The sequence below is a fragment of the Rattus norvegicus genome, chromosome 5 (assembly GCF_036323735.1).
Source record: "Rattus norvegicus strain BN/NHsdMcwi chromosome 5, GRCr8, whole genome shotgun sequence".
Lineage (NCBI taxonomy): Eukaryota > Metazoa > Chordata > Mammalia > Rodentia > Muridae > Rattus > Rattus norvegicus.
This window is the reverse complement of record NC_086023.1, coordinates 144,929,234-144,946,550: the sequence shown is the minus strand read 5'-3', so window position 1 is coordinate 144,946,550 and position 17,317 is coordinate 144,929,234. Positions and strand designations below refer to the sequence as shown.

General features: G+C 49.6%; 1 protein-coding gene across 2 annotated transcripts; it reads left to right on the top strand.

The window, feature by feature from the left end:
- Positions 1–7,115: 7,115 nt before the first annotated feature.
- On the top strand, positions 7,116–12,859 carry Gjb3 (gap junction protein, beta 3). 2 transcript variants are annotated; one of them, NM_019240.2, is made up of 2 exons: positions 7,116–7,448; positions 11,292–12,859. In NM_019240.2, the coding sequence occupies exon 2, from the start codon at positions 11,326–11,328 to the stop codon at positions 12,136–12,138; it is 813 nt and encodes a 270-aa protein (NP_062113.1). In that variant the 5' UTR covers positions 7,116–7,448; positions 11,292–11,325; the 3' UTR covers positions 12,139–12,859. The 2 variants fall into 2 exon arrangements, with proteins under 2 accessions (NP_062113.1, NP_001398589.1); NM_001411660.1 differs by lacking the exon at positions 7,116–7,448 and adding an exon at positions 8,785–8,840.
- Positions 12,860–17,317: the final 4,458 nt, after the last annotated feature.

The following is a 17,317-nucleotide window of genomic DNA, read 5'->3' as shown; positions in this document are numbered from 1 at the left end:
TATGCTCACCCGGGTGTCCTGCAGGCAACTCAAAGCCTGCAGCAGCAAAGATGCGGCTGTGTTGAGAACAGCCAGTATGGAGCCAAACCCCATACCTGAAGGGGATGGCTGGGGATTAAGGCTGACTGGGAATGTGTGTAGGATTGGGATAAAGTGCCTACTGTGTGCTAGCATCAGTATTCATAGTGGTCTTTTCAAGGCTACATCAGAACATCCCAATACCATGTTCAAAACCACTGAGCCAAGCTTGTTCTTACACATGGGTATTGTGGTCCAAACTCAGGTCTGCATGCTTGAACAGCACGTGCCCGTACCCACCAGGCCATCTCCCCAGCCACCATTACTATAGGTTTTAAATACAAACACGTTCCATGGCCTGGCTGAAATTCATTATTAGGTGTTTTGGTTTTTGCCTGCTTTTGCTTTTTGTTTTTGCTTTGCTTCTAAGTCTGGCAACCTTTAATAAAGGCTGAGCTGGATGTCACGACGCACACCTTTATTCCCAGTACTTAGGAGGCAGACACGAGTGGATCTCTGTGGATCTGAGGCCAGTCTGCTCTACATAGACAGTTCGTGGACAGCAAGAGCTACAGAGTGAGACCCTGTCTTGAGGGGTAAAAAGAAAATTGTAAAGAGCTTAACGTGGGACATAGTGAGTTTGAGATTTCTAAGTAGCACCAGAAATAGCTGACTACAAGTGGGTACGTAGGAACAACATCACAACATCCAGGGAAGAGTCTGAGCTGGAGGAAGAATTCAGGTGTTGGCAACCCATGTTCAATGTTTTTATTCTTACCTTAACCTGAAGTCTTGTATATAGCCCAGGCTGGACTTAGAATCTAAATTCTCCTACTTGATGCACCTCCCAGGCGCTGGGAAAACAGACCCCAGCTGCCATATCTATCTGGATCTTCAGATTTTGTATGAGTGCGAATGTGGGTGGGTGCACATGTGTGTGTACACACACATGTGGAGGCCAGAGGTCAACCTTGGGTGTCATTCCTTAGGTCCCTGATCACCCTGTGCTTTGAGACTGGGTCTCTCATTGTCCTGGAATCCACTCATTTGACTAGGTTGCCTGGACAGCAAGCCCCAAGGAAACACCAGCCTCTGTCTCCACAGGGTTGAGGGTACAAGTGCTGGCCTTTGTTATGGCTGTCACCTGTTATGTCCATCACCACCACCATCATAGTCATTATCATCATCTGTGTGTGGTGTGGTGTGGTGTGGTGTGGTGTGGTGTGTGTGTGTGTGTGTGTGTGTGTGAGAGAGAGAGAGACAGAGACAGAGACAGAGACAGAGACAAAGAGAGAGACAGAGAAACAGAGACAGACAGACAGACAGACAGACAGACAGACAGACAGAGTCATAGTGAACATGTAGAGGTCAGGGGACAGATTTGAGGAGTCGGTTCTCCCTCTACCTTGATGAGACAAGACCTGTCTTGGTCCTTCTGCACAACCTACTCCAGGCAAGCTGGCCTTGAGATTCTGGGTTATTCTGCTGTCTTTATCTCCCATCTTACCCTGCAAGTTTTAGAGTTACACCACCATGTTTTGACATAGCTTCTGCAGGCTGATGTGCCAAGTGCTTTCACTACTGAACCATTTTACTGGCCCCATACCTGGCTTTCTTACATGAGTTCTGGGGATCAAACTCAGGTCCCATGCCTGCAGAGCAAGCCCCTCACCTTTTGGGTCCCAGCACCCACATCAGGCATCTCAGAGCCACCTATAACCCCAGCTCCAGGGAATCCAAGGCCTTCTTCTGGTTTCCATGGATCTGTACTCATGGGCACATACTACACACACACACAGACACACACACACACACACACACACACAAATATGAGTGTGTGGTGTTTTTTTAGTTGTAGAAATACTATGTTCCAATGGGAAATACTCAATAAAGCATCAAAAGTTATAGGATATGGCCTGTTAATCTCAATGTTCAGGAAGCAGAGAAGAAACAGTCATGAATTCAAAGCCAGTCTGGGCTACATGGGGAAAATCTGTCTCAAGACAAACAAGCAAAAGGAGGCAAAGATTGAACCAGGTACAGTGGTGAATGCCTGTAATCCAACACACACAGGAGGCAGAGAGATCTCCGTGTGTGTAAGGCTAGCCTGGACTACATCGTAAGTTTTAGATCAGTCAGGGTTACATGGTGAGACCTTTTCTTTAAAGAGAGAGAGAGAGAGAGACAGAGACAGAGACAGAGACAGAGACAGAGACAGAGACAGAGAGACAGGGAGAGAGGGAGAGAGGGGAGAAGGGAGGGAGGGAGGGAAGAGAGGAGAGGAGAGGAGTAGAGAGGAGAGGAGAGGAGAGGAGAGGAGAGGAGAGGAGAGGAAAGAAAAAAGAAAAAAATTGCTAAGAGGAGGTGCAGTCGGATCCTGGAGGGGTAGGCAAGAATGTTTACACACAGAATGACTGTACCCTGACAGCAAATCGAGGGAGACAGCCTTCACTCTCCTGGAAAGTAAAGGAATGCATTCAGAACATCTGAGCAACTCTGAGTGTCTCTGAAGCCATGTAAAACTCAGCTGGGTCCAGGGGCATCATTACCTCTTGCCTGGCCACAGCCCCAAGCTACTCAAAGGCAGCTGAAAAGCCCCATCCTCAAAGGAACCTGATTCCCAGTGCCTTTTCCCAGCCCTGCCCCTCTATTCAAGGGAGAAGAAAATCTCTGAGCAGCTACCAACACCAGAGCAGCCCCAGCCTGGGAAGGGAGGCCTGGCCCTCACCAACAAACCCCTGCTTGAGGCTTGGGTATGGCTCTAGAAAGAGGGGATAGATTGGGAGTGGGCCCAGGTAGGACATGGGCCAGAATCAGAGCAGTGGCTTTGGGCCTGCCACCCCCAGATGCCAGGTGGAGGGCCTGAGGGGTATGGAGGTGGCAGAAGGTTGTCTGCCAAGCCCTGGCACAACCCAGCCTTGCCCTGAGGCAGGGGGATGGCCTAGATGGCTTCCCACACAGTACCCAACTAAAGGAACAGAAAATGAAGGGTGAGGCAGCAAGGCCTCAAGGCTCTCAGAGCTTCTCCTTGGGAACGGTGAACTCTCCCAGCTCACTTGAAACAAGGTAAATGCCAGTTGGGGATAAGCAGATAAGGGCGCACTGTCAGGTGTCAGGAGGAAGAAGTAGCCATAGTGGGGTCAGAATGACAGAACCTATGTGTCAAAAACATGTGGTGGCCAGAGAAGAATAACCAGCTGCACTACAGGACCTCGCACCACCACCTCTTGCAGCCACACAGGCACACAAGCCCAGACCACACCACTGTCTCCACACTCCCACACCTGGACATGCAGCAAAAGTCACATACACAGCTAGGTGTGGTGGCACTCCCATTACTGGAGGCTGAGGCAGGAGGATTGCCATGAGCCTGGACTACAGGGTGGGTGAGACCCCGTCTTCAACAAAACAAAAGAAACAAAAACCTATCTTCATAAGCAGCCCACACCATACCCAAGACACAGTTATCCAGTGTTGTGCGCATACACGGTGTGCACACAGAATCCCTGTGTCCCACGTATGTCATTTACATGCAGTAACCAAGTTTCTGCACTACAGATGGGCAGGAATATGGCCCGAGAACTCCCTGCTTCTAGGGATAGCATGAGAGCGATTTATAAAGAATGACCACTTAGGAAGGGGTGAGCAAGGACCCTCTAGAGAAAGGGGACTCTCCTGTAAAGAGGAAGAGAGTGTCCCAGGCTGAGCTGTGAGCATTAAGTGAGAAAGCCAGAAGGTAGGTGTGAATACAGCTTGATTGAGGGCTCTGTGGATCACAGGGTCCCCAGCAGTGGGACTGACTGAAGAGGCATGATCAAAGAGAGTGGAGGGACAGGAGACAGAGCTTGTTTGTCACCTTGGAGACAACCTCAGGAGAATGGATATTTGTCTAGAGTTCTGTAACCGTTACTGTAAGGCTTTAATAGGGAGCAATGTGATTGGATTTATACCTTTAGCTCACTAACTCGAGGAAACCATAGTAGAAACCTTTATGTCAGTTCTCAGAGGAGCAAAAAGCATTTCTAATCATGACCAAACCCAGAGACCATAAAGCTAAGACTACTACATCTGACTATATAAAAAATATTTCATTCTGCATAGAAAAAAAAAAAACTACATATGCAATTGATGACCACTGGCAAAACTTCTCTAAAGGGTAGGGCCCATGCCCAGGAGTAGTAGCTTGCCAATACAAAACAAATTCAACGTGTGTGTGTGTGTGTGTGTGTGTGTGTGTGTACATTTTGTTTCATTTTGACATTTTTTGTTTTATTAGACTTTTGTTTATTTGTTTTGATTTTCTTTTCATTTTCCTGTTTTTATTGGAGTTTTTTGTTGTTTTTCTTGTTTTGATTTAGTTTGATTTTTGGGGAGAAGAACTTACAGTTGAGTGGATAGTGAAGTGGGAGGACCTGGTGGGGGAGCTGAGGGAGTGGAGAAAGCATGATCAAAATATATCATGTAATTTTTTAATTAAAAATGCATATACAAAGTCAAAACACAGTTTTCAAACAGAAGGGGAAATTCTATTTGTATCATAGACAACATGATTATTTCCTTAACATGTAAAGAATTTCCAAGAAATGAATTTTAAAAAGGCAGCCCTGTAGGAAATGGACAAAGGCAAAGAAATGTTTGCAGGGAAAAAAGAAAACAAAACGGCTCTTCAACACATTCAAAGACTAGAATCTCTTAAGAGAAATACAAAATAGAAATACAATGTAGCAACAATCATAACATTTGATGATGCTCTCTGATGGCAAGGACTGGGGAAAATACACACTGATGTATCCTGGTAATGCCAACTAATATATCCATGGTGGGGACGTGGCAATATCTGTCAAAACAGTAAACAGCCCATCGCCTTAATCCACTAGCTCTTATGGACACCATTTGGAATGAGTCGGAGCGGAGGACGAGCTCTGTACGGAAGGCACTTGTAGAGCAAGTATGAGGACCCAAGTTCAGATCCTCCAGACCCACACAAAATCTGACATGATAGCACACATCTGTATTGCCAGCACTCCTGCTATGAGAGGGGGAAGGAGACTCCCTGAAAGCTTACAGACCAGCCAGCCTGGAACACAAAACAGTGAACAAAGCCTGTCACTCAAGATTGCCCTCTGACCTTGAGTCATGCAAGCCTGCACTTTCCCAAGTGTGTGTGAGTGTGTGTGTGTGTGTGTGTGTGTGTGTGCGCGTGCGTGCTTGTGTGCATACAGAGAGAGAAAGGAAGAGGGAGAGAGAGAGACAGAGAAACATAAGATAAGTAAAATAATATTTGTTCAAGGAACTGTGTTGCAACGGAAGGATCTAGAAAGGAGAGGTGGGATCGGGGAGAAAAAGGGAGGGAGGGAGCGGACAGTGGGAGGGAGCAAGGAGACAAGAACTAGTAAGTGGTCTGCCGATTGAACCGCACATACCTGGCCCTCAAATGGGAGAACCGGAAGCAGCCTCAGTGCCCATCAATGTGAGACAGACTTAGAACACATTACAGTATAAACACGATTCATCTCTTCAAAACGGCCGAAGAGAACACTCTATCTACCAGTAGGAACAAAGCACACAGGAGCACACACAGCACCCTCCATGGCTTATAGGAGGTCTCCTCAGACTTGAACATGTACAGGTTATTCTGGAAGGAAAACCAGAACCTATTAGCCTGGTGGTCATGCGCACAGTCCTGGTTGCACAATCTGCTGTTTGATGGTGGCAGCCATGAATATGGGAGCATGTCAGGGAATGGGTGGTAGGGCTCTAGGACTGGCTGAGCTCACCAGGGAGAGGAGATACTGGGCCTGGCCCAGAGCACCCACAGGGACCAGGAAACCCGGTGGGTGTCAAGGAAGCTGGGGGAGGAAGTTGCTCCAAGAAGAAAGGCGTGGCTCTGTGACAGCTGCTGCAGGAAGTCAAGGACTTATGACTGTGGGATTTAGCATCGTGGAGATCAGGGTTACCTCCACAAGGCTTTTCTTGCGACACAGCAGGGACAGAAATGTTCTGGTGGGTTGAAGCATGTGTGAAAGGTGAGGATATGGGATCAGGCACTTTGCTTTGAAGTCTAGTGGCCTAATAGAGAGTGACCAGTGGGTGGCAGGGTCAGGGTCCCCCACTGCCAACACCCAGGCACATTAGCAGAGTAATCCAGAAACACCCCCCCCCCCACTGCCCAGCCACAGTGCTGAGAAGCGCTATGCCCATAGCAAGCACAAGGTAGCCTCTGCCATAGGGCTTTGCCTTATCCAATGCTAACGTCACTGAGGTCCCTGGAGTTGGCTCTGTCACTTCTATGTGTCCCTGAGCAGATCACGGAGCTTCTCTGTTTTCTCCTTTCAATGTAGAAAGGATCAGAGATAGTTCGTTTGCATGCTGTGTGGACGATATGCAACTCAGAAGAGAAGCAGCCTTGTCCCACGAGCTCGGCTCAGGTGAACAGGAATCCTTCTGGGTAGTAGTAGGAAACAGTACAGAGCCTCCTAATGTGGGCTGCCCTTTGTAGATCAAAAGCCCGCATCAATGGATACAGTCCCAGTAAGTGGGATGAATAGTTACCGGGGTCGGGCATCAGTCATCTCTGTCTAGACACTGAAGCCTCGGGCAAGGTTGTGACTAAGATCTGGGGATCCCAGGGAAATCCTTGATTTCCGTTCCTGGGGCGATAGGGGCTTTGAGGATCCCAGTCCTGGCACACAAATAAATCTTGGTCACTAGAGCCCAGGCTGGGATCCGTTCGACCCTTCAACCGCCGCTCCCACCCTTCACATGCTCTGCTTCACACACCTTTGGACAGACTGGGTCATCAAAAATCACTCCGAGCACCACCCTTCCCCCTGAGATTTCTTTTCCGGGTTGTGTCCCTTCCAGCGGCCAGCACAGAGTGTGAGCCCCGAAGGACTGTCACAAAGATACACTGCCTCCCTGGAGAATGCCACCAAGGACGCAAACAGGGCGGGAGGGGCCCCAGGAGTGTCCCAAAAACAGGGTTGAAACTTCTCAGCAGGCTTGGATCCAAATGGGTAGGGCACAGGCCGGGGTATCCGTGGTAACCAGCGTAGGCGTGTCATTTATTGCCATCCCTACTGCCATGGGACTTAGCAGTTTGCAAAGTGTTTCACACCCTAATGTCATTGCAGTCCTTGCAACAGCCCTGCCAGTGGCCACCAATGCCCCCATTCCACACGCAAGCAAACAGAAGCTCCACAAAGGAGCCTGCTGCTCCCTGGTCAGCGCAGCTGCTGCTGGATTAGAACTTGTATCCCTGAGGCGGCTCCGGGCTCCTCCCCGGCCGCCCCTCCTCCACACTGCCTCTGGCTGTGCGGGCCAGGAGCCTCACGGAGGCCAGAGCTCGGCTTGGCTCCGGCCTCTTTCCTCTTCTGCTGTGGGTCTTGGGCACGTGGAGACAGGCCTCCACGGTGGCGGCGCCGCTGACTGTAAGTACGGGGAAGGGACGACAGTCCAGGGCTGAGAACCCCTCACTATGGCGATCCCCTGGCGTGCTGGACTGGAGTCTGCCCACGCGCCCAGCATGGAGGTTTACTGCTGCAGAAGCTCAGTGAAGGGGCCCCCTAACCCAACTCTGCTCCCCGCCCCACCTCCACCCCCACTCCCACTCCCACCCCACACACTCATATACACCAGCATTCTGGAGCAGGTGGCGGTTCCGGCCGCAGGAAGGTTCCCGGAAGGGGACATACACAGGCACACGCGCGTGTCACATGTCCACAAAGCTCCCAAGCTGTCTGGAATGGAAGGAAAATAGGGGCCCGGGGCCCAGGAGGGGAAGCTATACCTTTGGGGCCAGTCACCGTGCTGGGTAGAAAGAGATGGAGCGGTTGGGTCCTGCAGCTGGATAAAAACTGGATCAAAAAAATAATAATAAGTGTTCTGGTAGCTGAAGTTGGGGGGCAACAGGGGATCCAGAACCGGCTCCACCAGTCCCCAGCTCGGGCTAGGCGGGAAATTCTTTTCCGGTGAGTCTATCTCAGGGTGTGTCTTAGAAGGGACTAGGCAGCCTGCACCAAAATGGGGAACCTCAGACGGGTATCCTTAGAGGGTGCCAGGTGGAAGGAACCCCTCTCCTCCCCTTCACTCTCCTAGGAAGAGCACTCCTAGGAAGAGCAGGCTGGGGAGGGAACAGTTGAAGATTCTTGAAATAATCCAAGATAAGAGATAAGGAACAGGGTTAGCTACATTGCAGAATTCTCTTGGATGTCTCCCAGCTAGTAATCCTGGCAGTTCCTGGGGGTCAGAATTCAGGTGCTAATCTTTGGCCTTCCCTGGGAGGTTTAGAATATGCAACAGAACCCATGGGTGTCGTCACCCACTGGGGCTTCCCAGGCAGAACTGAGACTCTCAAAAGACCACCCTGTGAAAGGCAGCCATACAGCACTCCGGGCTAGACTGGCCCTCTGCCTTTCTGCCCAGCCCTCTCCGAGAACTAGGCTCTCTTGTGCCTGAATTGAGTGCCTATTGTATGCTGATACCAAACTTGAAGCAGCCAGCAAGTCAAGTAGGCCTGTTAATTGGGCAGACAGGTGTTAAATGAGAACTCAAACAAACAAACAAACAAATGACCCAGGCTTAAATTGCAAATTGAGATTGAGGGCTACTAAAACAAGGACAAAGCAGGAACAGACTGAGCACAGCAGGTTCAGATGCAAAGTAGTTTGAGAGCAGACCCTAAGGGGATATTGAGAGCAGACCCTAAGGGGATATCGGACCAAGATGCCTCCTTAATGAGTAGGGTCTGGCCACTTAAGGCTCTAGAGGAAGAGCATTCCAGGCAGAAGGAATCAAGGCAACTGAGCAGAGAGAGAGGCAAGGTAAGACAGAGAGAGAGAGAGAGAGAGAGAGAGAGAGAGAGAGTGTGTTGTGGGCTTGGGGGTTGGGGAGTGCCGGAACTCTAGACTCTGGGGTTCGGAGTTTGAGAACTAATAACAAGTTTTAAGAAGGAAGGGATGTGACCATGATTTAATGAGCTACAGGGCGCAGAGAATATCTCAAAGGCCGATGAAGAGCTGAGACCGGAATACGGATAATGCTTGGGCAGAGGCAGTGGTCCAGCAGCCATTCCAAACAGACTTGGAAGCACTCACGTGCACACAGGCTTGGGAGAGCTACAGACTCTCACACTCCTTTCAGCATGCCATTCCCGGGTACTCTCAGCTGATCCACCTGTCTACACCCTCTGAGTCACCCAGAACGGGTGGAGATGAGTAAGAAGGTCTGACCCATCAGCCCAAAGTCTCGGCTAACAGCACCACTCAGGCTGGCTAGAACCCTCCAGGCCTGGCTGTCTCTACATCCCATGTGAACTTCAGGCTCTCCCGGGAAACAGACCCAGACCTCTCTGCATCTCCGTCCTGACACAAACCTTCCTGTCTTTACGACCACTGACTTTGCAATGTTAGCAGGTTTTAGAGCCAGGGAGACAGCCAAACATTTAAAAGCACTGGCTGCTCTTCCCAAGCATCTAGGTTTGATTCCCAGCACCCACATAGCAGCTCGCAACCGTCCATAACTGCGGTTCCAGGGCATCTGATGCCTCCTGCCTCCACCAGCACCAGGTACACATGCGGAGCATAGAAATGCATGCAGATAAAATTAAAATTAAAAAAGAAACATCAGGTCTTTTCTCCCTTTCTAGTCTCAGCCTCCTCAGGTTCACACCCCCCAAGTTCACAGGATGCTCTGGCGACATCAATGAGGCAGTGATTTTCAAAAACTGAGTCTTGTGGCTCAGGATGCAACTCAGTACTTGCCTGGCATGCCCAGAGCCTGGGGTTCCAGCCTCAATAGGACATAAACTGGACATGGTGTTACACGCTCCTGCAAAACCAGCATTCAGGAAGAAAAGGGTGGAGGATTAGAATCTCGGGGTTCTCCTGGGCCACACGGTTCAAAGCTAGTCTGAGATGCTGCCTGAAAAGGGGAGGGGGAACCCCCAGAGGTCTGGGTGAGCCTCGGGAAGGAATAGGAGGTGGAGAACATGGGCCTGAGTCCAGTCTCTTCAGCAGTGGGTTCCTGGCTTCCCTGTGCTGTGCAATAATGAGTCACCAGCACTGATCTTGTGCTCTGTGTCCCTTGCCTGTCACTGTCATGATTATCAGATCCTCCATCCATAAATTGGGAGGAGAGCCACTTCAGGGTACCCTTATGAAGTGCTAAATGAGAATCTGAGTATTGAGTACCTGACTCACTGTAAAGGGTCACGGTCTGCCACTGCACTCTGGCTTGGTGACTTTGAGTGAGTCACGTATTCTCCGGACGCCTCAGCATCTGTCCATCCGACTGTCGGTCGGTCTGTCTCCACTGGGGAAGGACGAAAGTCCTCAATTCTTAGGATCCTTGTGATGATTGACCAAGCCACCCAAATAAAGAGCTTAGTGAGGGCTGGGTGTGGTGGCACACTTCTTTAACCCTTTAATGCCAGCTCTCAGGAGGCAGAGGCGGCATCACTAGTTCCAGACAAGCCTGGGCTACATCAGGAAACTTGTTTGGCATTTAAAAGAAGAAGAAGAAGAAGAAGAAGAAGAAGAAGAAGAAGAAGAAGAAGAAGAAGAAGAAGAAGAAGAAGAAGAAGAAGAAGAAGAAGAAGAAGAAGAAGAAGAAGAAGAGGGCTAGAGAGATGGCTGAGCCTGGGCTACATAGTAAAATTTGTTTTGGTTTTTTTCTTCTTTTTTTATGTGTTTATTTTATGTGAGTACACTGTTGCTGTCCTCAGACACACCAGAAGAGGACACCAGATCTCATTACAGATGGTTGTGAGCCACCATGTGGTTGCTGGGAATTGAACTCAGGACCTCTGGAAGATCAGTCCAGTGCTCTTAACCACTGAGCCATCTCTCAAGCCCCTAGCTTCTTCTTTTTTTTTTTTTTCTTTTTTCCTTTACTATTTTTTTTTTAAAGACAGGTTCTCATGCTATAGCTCTGGCTGCTCTGAAACTCACCATGTAGACTAGGCTGGCTTCGAACTCACAGAGATTCACTTGCCTCTTTCTCCCGAGTGCAGGGATTAAAGGCTTGTACTTTGTTTTTTCTTTTTAAAAAAAAAAAAAGGAGAGGGTTTGAGATGTAGTTGAGCATCTAAGAGCTCTATCAAGGATCTGCTAATTCCAGCTGCACAGGATCCCACACCTTCTTCTGGATTCTGTGACATGTGTACATACATGAACAATTACATATATCTAGAAACAAAAAATATTTTAATCTAATAGATAGTCATCAGGTGAATCACTAGAATAATGGGTTTTTTTCCTCCATTGTTCCCTCAGGTGGGCACAGCCCCCCGAACCCTGAGCAGGCACCATGGATTGGAAGAAGCTTCAGGACCTGTTGAGCGGTGTGAACCAGTACTCCACCGCATTCGGGCGCATCTGGCTGTCGGTAGTGTTCGTCTTCCGGGTGCTGGTGTATGTGGTGGCTGCAGAGCGTGTGTGGGGCGACGAGCAAAAAGACTTTGACTGTAACACCAGGCAGCCCGGTTGTACCAACGTGTGCTATGACAACTTCTTCCCCATCTCCAACATCCGCCTCTGGGCCCTGCAGCTCATCTTCGTCACGTGTCCCTCTATGCTGGTCATCCTGCACGTAGCCTACCGCGAGGAGCGGGAACGGAAGCATCGCCAGAAGCACGGGGAGCATTGCGCCAAACTGTACAGCCACCCGGGCAAGAAGCACGGCGGCCTGTGGTGGACCTACCTGTTCAGTCTCATCTTCAAGCTCATCATTGAATTGGTCTTCCTGTATGTTCTACACACGCTCTGGCATGGCTTCACCATGCCGCGTCTGGTACAGTGCGCCAGCGTGGTACCTTGCCCCAACACCGTGGATTGCTACATCGCTCGGCCCACGGAGAAGAAAGTCTTTACCTACTTCATGGTAGGCGCGTCTGCCGTCTGCATTATTCTCACCATCTGTGAGATCTGCTACCTCATCTTCCACAGGATTATGCGAGGCCTGAGCAAGGACAAATCGACGAAGAGCATCAGCTCCCCGAAGTCCTCCAGCCGGGCCTCCACCTGTCGCTGTCACCACAAGCTGCTGGAGAGTGGTGATCTGGAAGCAGTACCAGCCGATGACAAGCTGCAGGCTTCAGCGCCTAGCCTGACCCCCATTTAAACCACGCGCTGGAGAAGGGGTGAGGCTGGGAGGTGCTGCAGGTGGAGGGGTCCTGGGGTGCTGAGTGCCCCCCACTTTGAATTCACTAAGCTAGCCAATCCTGTTTGAAGCAGATGTTTATGGGCACTGGGTTCTGTGCTGGCTACCTGGTATATGTAACCTGACAGACCCAGCTTCAGAGAGACATTTAGATAAGCAAATTAACAACATGCATGCAAGGGTCTACTTGGCGCTAGGCTGGTCAACAGGACTTCTGCCTACCCTAGGGAACTGCCCAGCCAGTCACCCTCTCAGAAAAGCACAGCGAAAGGAAGAAAGGAGATGGGCTCTCTCATCAGACTCAGCAACAGCAAAAAGAACTGGGGAGTCTCAGAGGGAGGTGATGGCTCTGGACTCGGGACAGCCAGCTAGAGGGAGACTTTACTACTCAACCATGAGAAGCTGCACAGGTTCCTAGGTGGAATCTTCTGGAGGTCAAAGTGTGGGAAGTAGTAGCAGGTCTTGTCATGTCAACTGCTATTTAAGACACCCATGGTTCCCCCTTCCCCAACCTTCACCTTCAGGCAGCAATACTCATCTTCCTCCCACCAAGGTGATGAGCCCGATGCACCATGACCAGGACCTTGGCGGCATGCATATCTTGTCATATCCCCTGGCATATATCCTTGACATATCCAAGTCGGTTTTCTTAAAGCAATAAAGTTGTGTTTTATACGATTCAGTTCTTTCCTCCTTTGTCTCAACTCTCACAGCTCCCTGAAGTCAAGGGAGGCAGCGCTGGGGAAACAAAAGAGCCCTGGAACTCGGGGATGAAGCTAGGGTACAGAATGTGACCTAGGCTAAAGATGGCGTTGTGAAAGGGTGGGTTTGGTGGTGGCAGCTGGCCGGCAAGGGAAGAGGTGGGAGTGGAGGGGGCGGGGCTATATGCACAGGTTGGAATTCTAGTTGTGGCCACCAGAGGGCGCCTCCAGCCTTTCTAAATTAGCCTGATTTGAGCAAGTAAAATCACGCTCCTGGCCCTCAGCCCACGTCCCCACCCTGTGTCCACACAATCTCTGCTACTCATACTCTCACTTAGGTACACTCATAGCAGAGTAAGTGGAATCTAAACTCAAGGTGCTAGTTCAGGGGAGACAGAAGCACAGACTTCCTTAACGGCTCTGCTCACAACCCCACTCCAGGTGTGCTCATGGCCTGCGGTCTAAGGGAAACCAGTGTCCCAAGCCAGACCAGAATGCGAAGCCGAACTGTGTGCAAGCATAGACTAAGCCTCGGGAACATTTAGTGACCATTAAAACCAACGCCAAGAGCCAGAACGCCAGGAGCCAGTGGGCTGCCAGCCAACGAGGGCAAAGAGAGGTCAGGGCACCTCGACAACACAACAGGCTGTGGTTCACCTTTGCTCTCTGTGACCGTTAAGGGGTGGGCGAATCAACCCGGTTTAACGGGCTCCGGGCTAGCCTGACGGCCCTTTTACAAACGGTTTCACCACTCTACACCCGGATTAAACTTTAAGAACTTCTGCCTTGGCTGGGGATTTAGCTCAGTGGTAGAGCGCTTACCTAGGAAGCACAAGGCCCTGGGTTCCGTCCCCAGCTCCGAAAAAAAGAACCAAAAAAAAAAAAAAAAAAAAAATGGGCTGGAGAGATGGCTCAGCGGTTAAGAGCACTGACTGCTCTTCCAGAGGTCCTGAGTTCAATTCCCAGCAACCACATGGTGGCTCACAACCATCTGTAAAGAGATCTGATACCCTCTTCTGGTGTGTCTGAAGACAGCTACAGTGTACTTATATATAATAAATAAATAAATCTTTAAAAAAAAAAAAAAAAAAAAAAAAAAGAACTTCTGCCTTACCATCAGGACAATAGGACTTGCGTCCGCCAAGGTCCCGACAGAAAAAGCAAGTTACACACATTCAAACCAAGTTACTGTAGTTAATCCGGTAGTGCGTGCCTGTAAACCCAGAACTTGGGAGGCCGAGACCGGAGGATGATGAGTTCAAAGCCAACCTTGGCTTCATGGGTGAGATGGTGCTGAAGGGAGGAGGAGGGGCAATTTCTACAGAAACTGTTATCAAGACCACCAGTGTGACTGAGGAAGAGCTCGGATAGTGCCATGCCCATGACGGCTTATGTTGACTGTAACTGAGCAGGGTGTAGGGTCACCTAGGAGACAAGCGTCTGACTGTGCCGGTAGGAGACTGTCTAATTGGGCTAATGATGAAGAGAGTTCTGCTAAACGTGGCAGCGCCTCTGTCCTGAGCTGAATAAAAAGGGAGAAAATACAGTTAAGCAACCAGCTCTGGGCTTCCTGGCTGAAGTGATCAAGCTTCTTCACACCCCTCCTACCATATTTTCCTTGCAGTAACAGATCATACCCTTCAATTGTGGGACGATATAAACCTTTTCATCCTCAGGTTGCCCTGGTCGGACGCTTTGAAAAAGCCACCTGAGAAATACCTTCTAGAACATCCCTGTGCTGTCACAGGGTGGGGGATGGGGGCCAGGACCAGCAGGATAATGGGGTAGAGGATAGATTTCACCATGGGAGCCAAGAATCCTCACCCCTCCCTCACCCCTCCCACCCCACACCGCAGACTCTCCCACCTCCTGCTCACCTTCTGGTGCCTCTCACTGACCCAACACAACCAGAGGGCAGAGCACCTACAGAGAGGATGTTTGTGGATGCCAATGAGTCTCTCAGGACATAGAGCAGGGTGGGGTGGGGTGTGGTGGGGTGGGGTGGGGAGAAGCTCTGAAGGGCAGAAGGACCCAGCGCAGCACTCGGAACAGTTCCTTCTGGAAGGAACTGCTACAAAGATCAAAGGAGACACAGTGAGTAAAACATTAGTGCAGCGATGTTGGAACCAGGAAATACCTAGGTGTGACTGTGTCTGGGTGAGTCTCGGGTGGTTGGGCTTTACCCAGGTAGCTCTCTGCTTGGGCTTGGCGGTTACAAAGGTCCCGGGGAAGAGTGATTTCTACCTATTTGCTACTATATATTTCAGAATTGTCTCCGTTTTTCTCTATTTTTTCTGACCATGTGTGCATTTTTGTCTGTGGGGTAAGGTATGTTTGTGCGCATGAGTGCAGGTGCCCAAGGAGTCCAGAAGAAGGGGACAGAAACTGGAGCTACAGGTGACTGTAAGCCTCCTGAGGTGGGGGCTGAGAACAAAACTCAGGTTCTCCTCGAGGGCAGCAAGTGCTCTTAAACACTGAGCTGTCTCTCCAGCCGCACACCACTACCAAAAAACAAACAAACAAACAAACAAACAAAAAGACAACGCTACCCCTTCCAAGAAGACTCAAGCATCCTTGGGTCTGTGGAGTGTAGCATGATTATCCTGTATTTTATCGCTAGTATCCATGTTTAAGTGAGAACATACTGTGCACGTCCTTTGGGGAGTGGGTTACCTCACTCAGGATGATATTCTCACGATCCATTTATTTGCCTGCCAGAGTCACGATGTCTTTGTTTTTCATAGCTGAATAGTACTCCATTGTATAGATGCACCACATTCTCTTTATCCATCCCTCAGTTGAGGGACATCTAGGTTGTTTCCAGTTTCTGGCTACTACAAATATAGCTGCTATGTATATAGTGGAGCCAAGTGTCTTTGTGAAATGGTGGAGCATCTTTTGGGTACATGCCCAGGAGCGGTATAGCTGAGTCTTGAGGTAGAACTATTCCCAGTTTTCTGAGAAACTGCCAAATTGATTTCTGAAGTGGTTCTACAAGTTTGACTCCCACCAGCAATGGAGGAATGTTCCCCTTGCTCCACCTCCTCGCCAGCATCTCTGATGATCATAGTCACTCTGATGAGTGTAAAAAGGGACCTCGGGATTGTTTTGATTTGCATTTCCCTGATGACTAAGGACTTTGAACATGTCTTTAAGTGCTTCTCAGCCATTCGAGATTCCTTTGTTTAGCTGTGTACCCTCTGCACCCCCTCCAACACACACATGTGTAGCAGATATGCAACTTGGTATTCATGTGGGTCTTGAACAACTTGAGTGGGGTCTATCCCAGAAGCCATTGCCAGGATGTGGGATGTGTCCTTCTAGCTGGGCCGCCTTGTCCGGCCTCAGTGCGAGAGGAAGCTCCTAGCCTTGTGAAAACTTGTAGTACCAGGATGGGGGCTACTGGGGAGACACCCACTCAAAGAAGAAGGAGAGAGGGAAGGATTGTGGGAGGGGGTGACCTGGAGGGGGTCTAGTGAGCAGGATGTAAAGTGACTACGTAAAAATTAATTAATTAACTAATTAATTAAAAACACGCGAGAGTTTCAAAAAGCTTCTTCACTTCCCCTTCTCAGCACTGGGGTTTTGTCTGGTTTGAACGTGTGCCAGGCTGGTGAGTGCTGTCAAGGTCTTTGTGAGTTCATGAGTGAACCAGCCCTCTTGTGTCTAGATGACACTCTTTCCTTTGGAGTCATCCAGCACGATCCCTCCTCCTCTTCTGCACAGATCCCTAAGCCCTGGTGGGAGGGGTTCAATCGAGGGACCAGTGCCTGCTGGATAAGGGAAAATCAGTTTACTCCAACAGAGTCACCCTGGGTATTTCTACCACACTGCAGGGCAGGCCCCCTGCTCAGGAGTACCTGGCTGATGGAAAACATGGTTTTGTGTGGTTTTGGTATTTTTGTCTTAATGCTTTAAGTTTGCCTTGATTTCCTTTTTGGTTTGTTTCTTTTTTGAGAGAGAAACAACCGTGATGTTGGGTGAGTAGAGAGATTGGGGAGGGTTGGGGAGTGTTGGGGGAGGAAAAAGAGCATGATCAAACATATTTGTGGGGAAAAAAAAGCAATAGAAATAATTTTTAGGAAGCGTTTCAGGTCACCCAGGCTGGTCTTGAACTCGCTATGTTGCTGAGGAGGGCTTTGAACCCTCCTGCCTCTATTCCCTGAGTGTGGAGGTTACAGGTGTGCACCATTGTGCCTGGTTTTAGGAAATCACTGAGGATCAACGTGAGATCTTTGTGCATGCTAGGTGTGGTGGTTTGAATGAGAAGAGCCCTTATAGGCTTAAATATTTGGATGTTTGGTTCCCAGATGGTGGACTGATTGGGAAGGGTTAGGTGTGGCCTTGTTGGAGGAGGTGTGTCACTAGAATGGGCTTTGACGTTTCTAAAGCCCACACCCAGCAACTTTCAGATCAGATGGGAGTTCTCAGTTGCTACT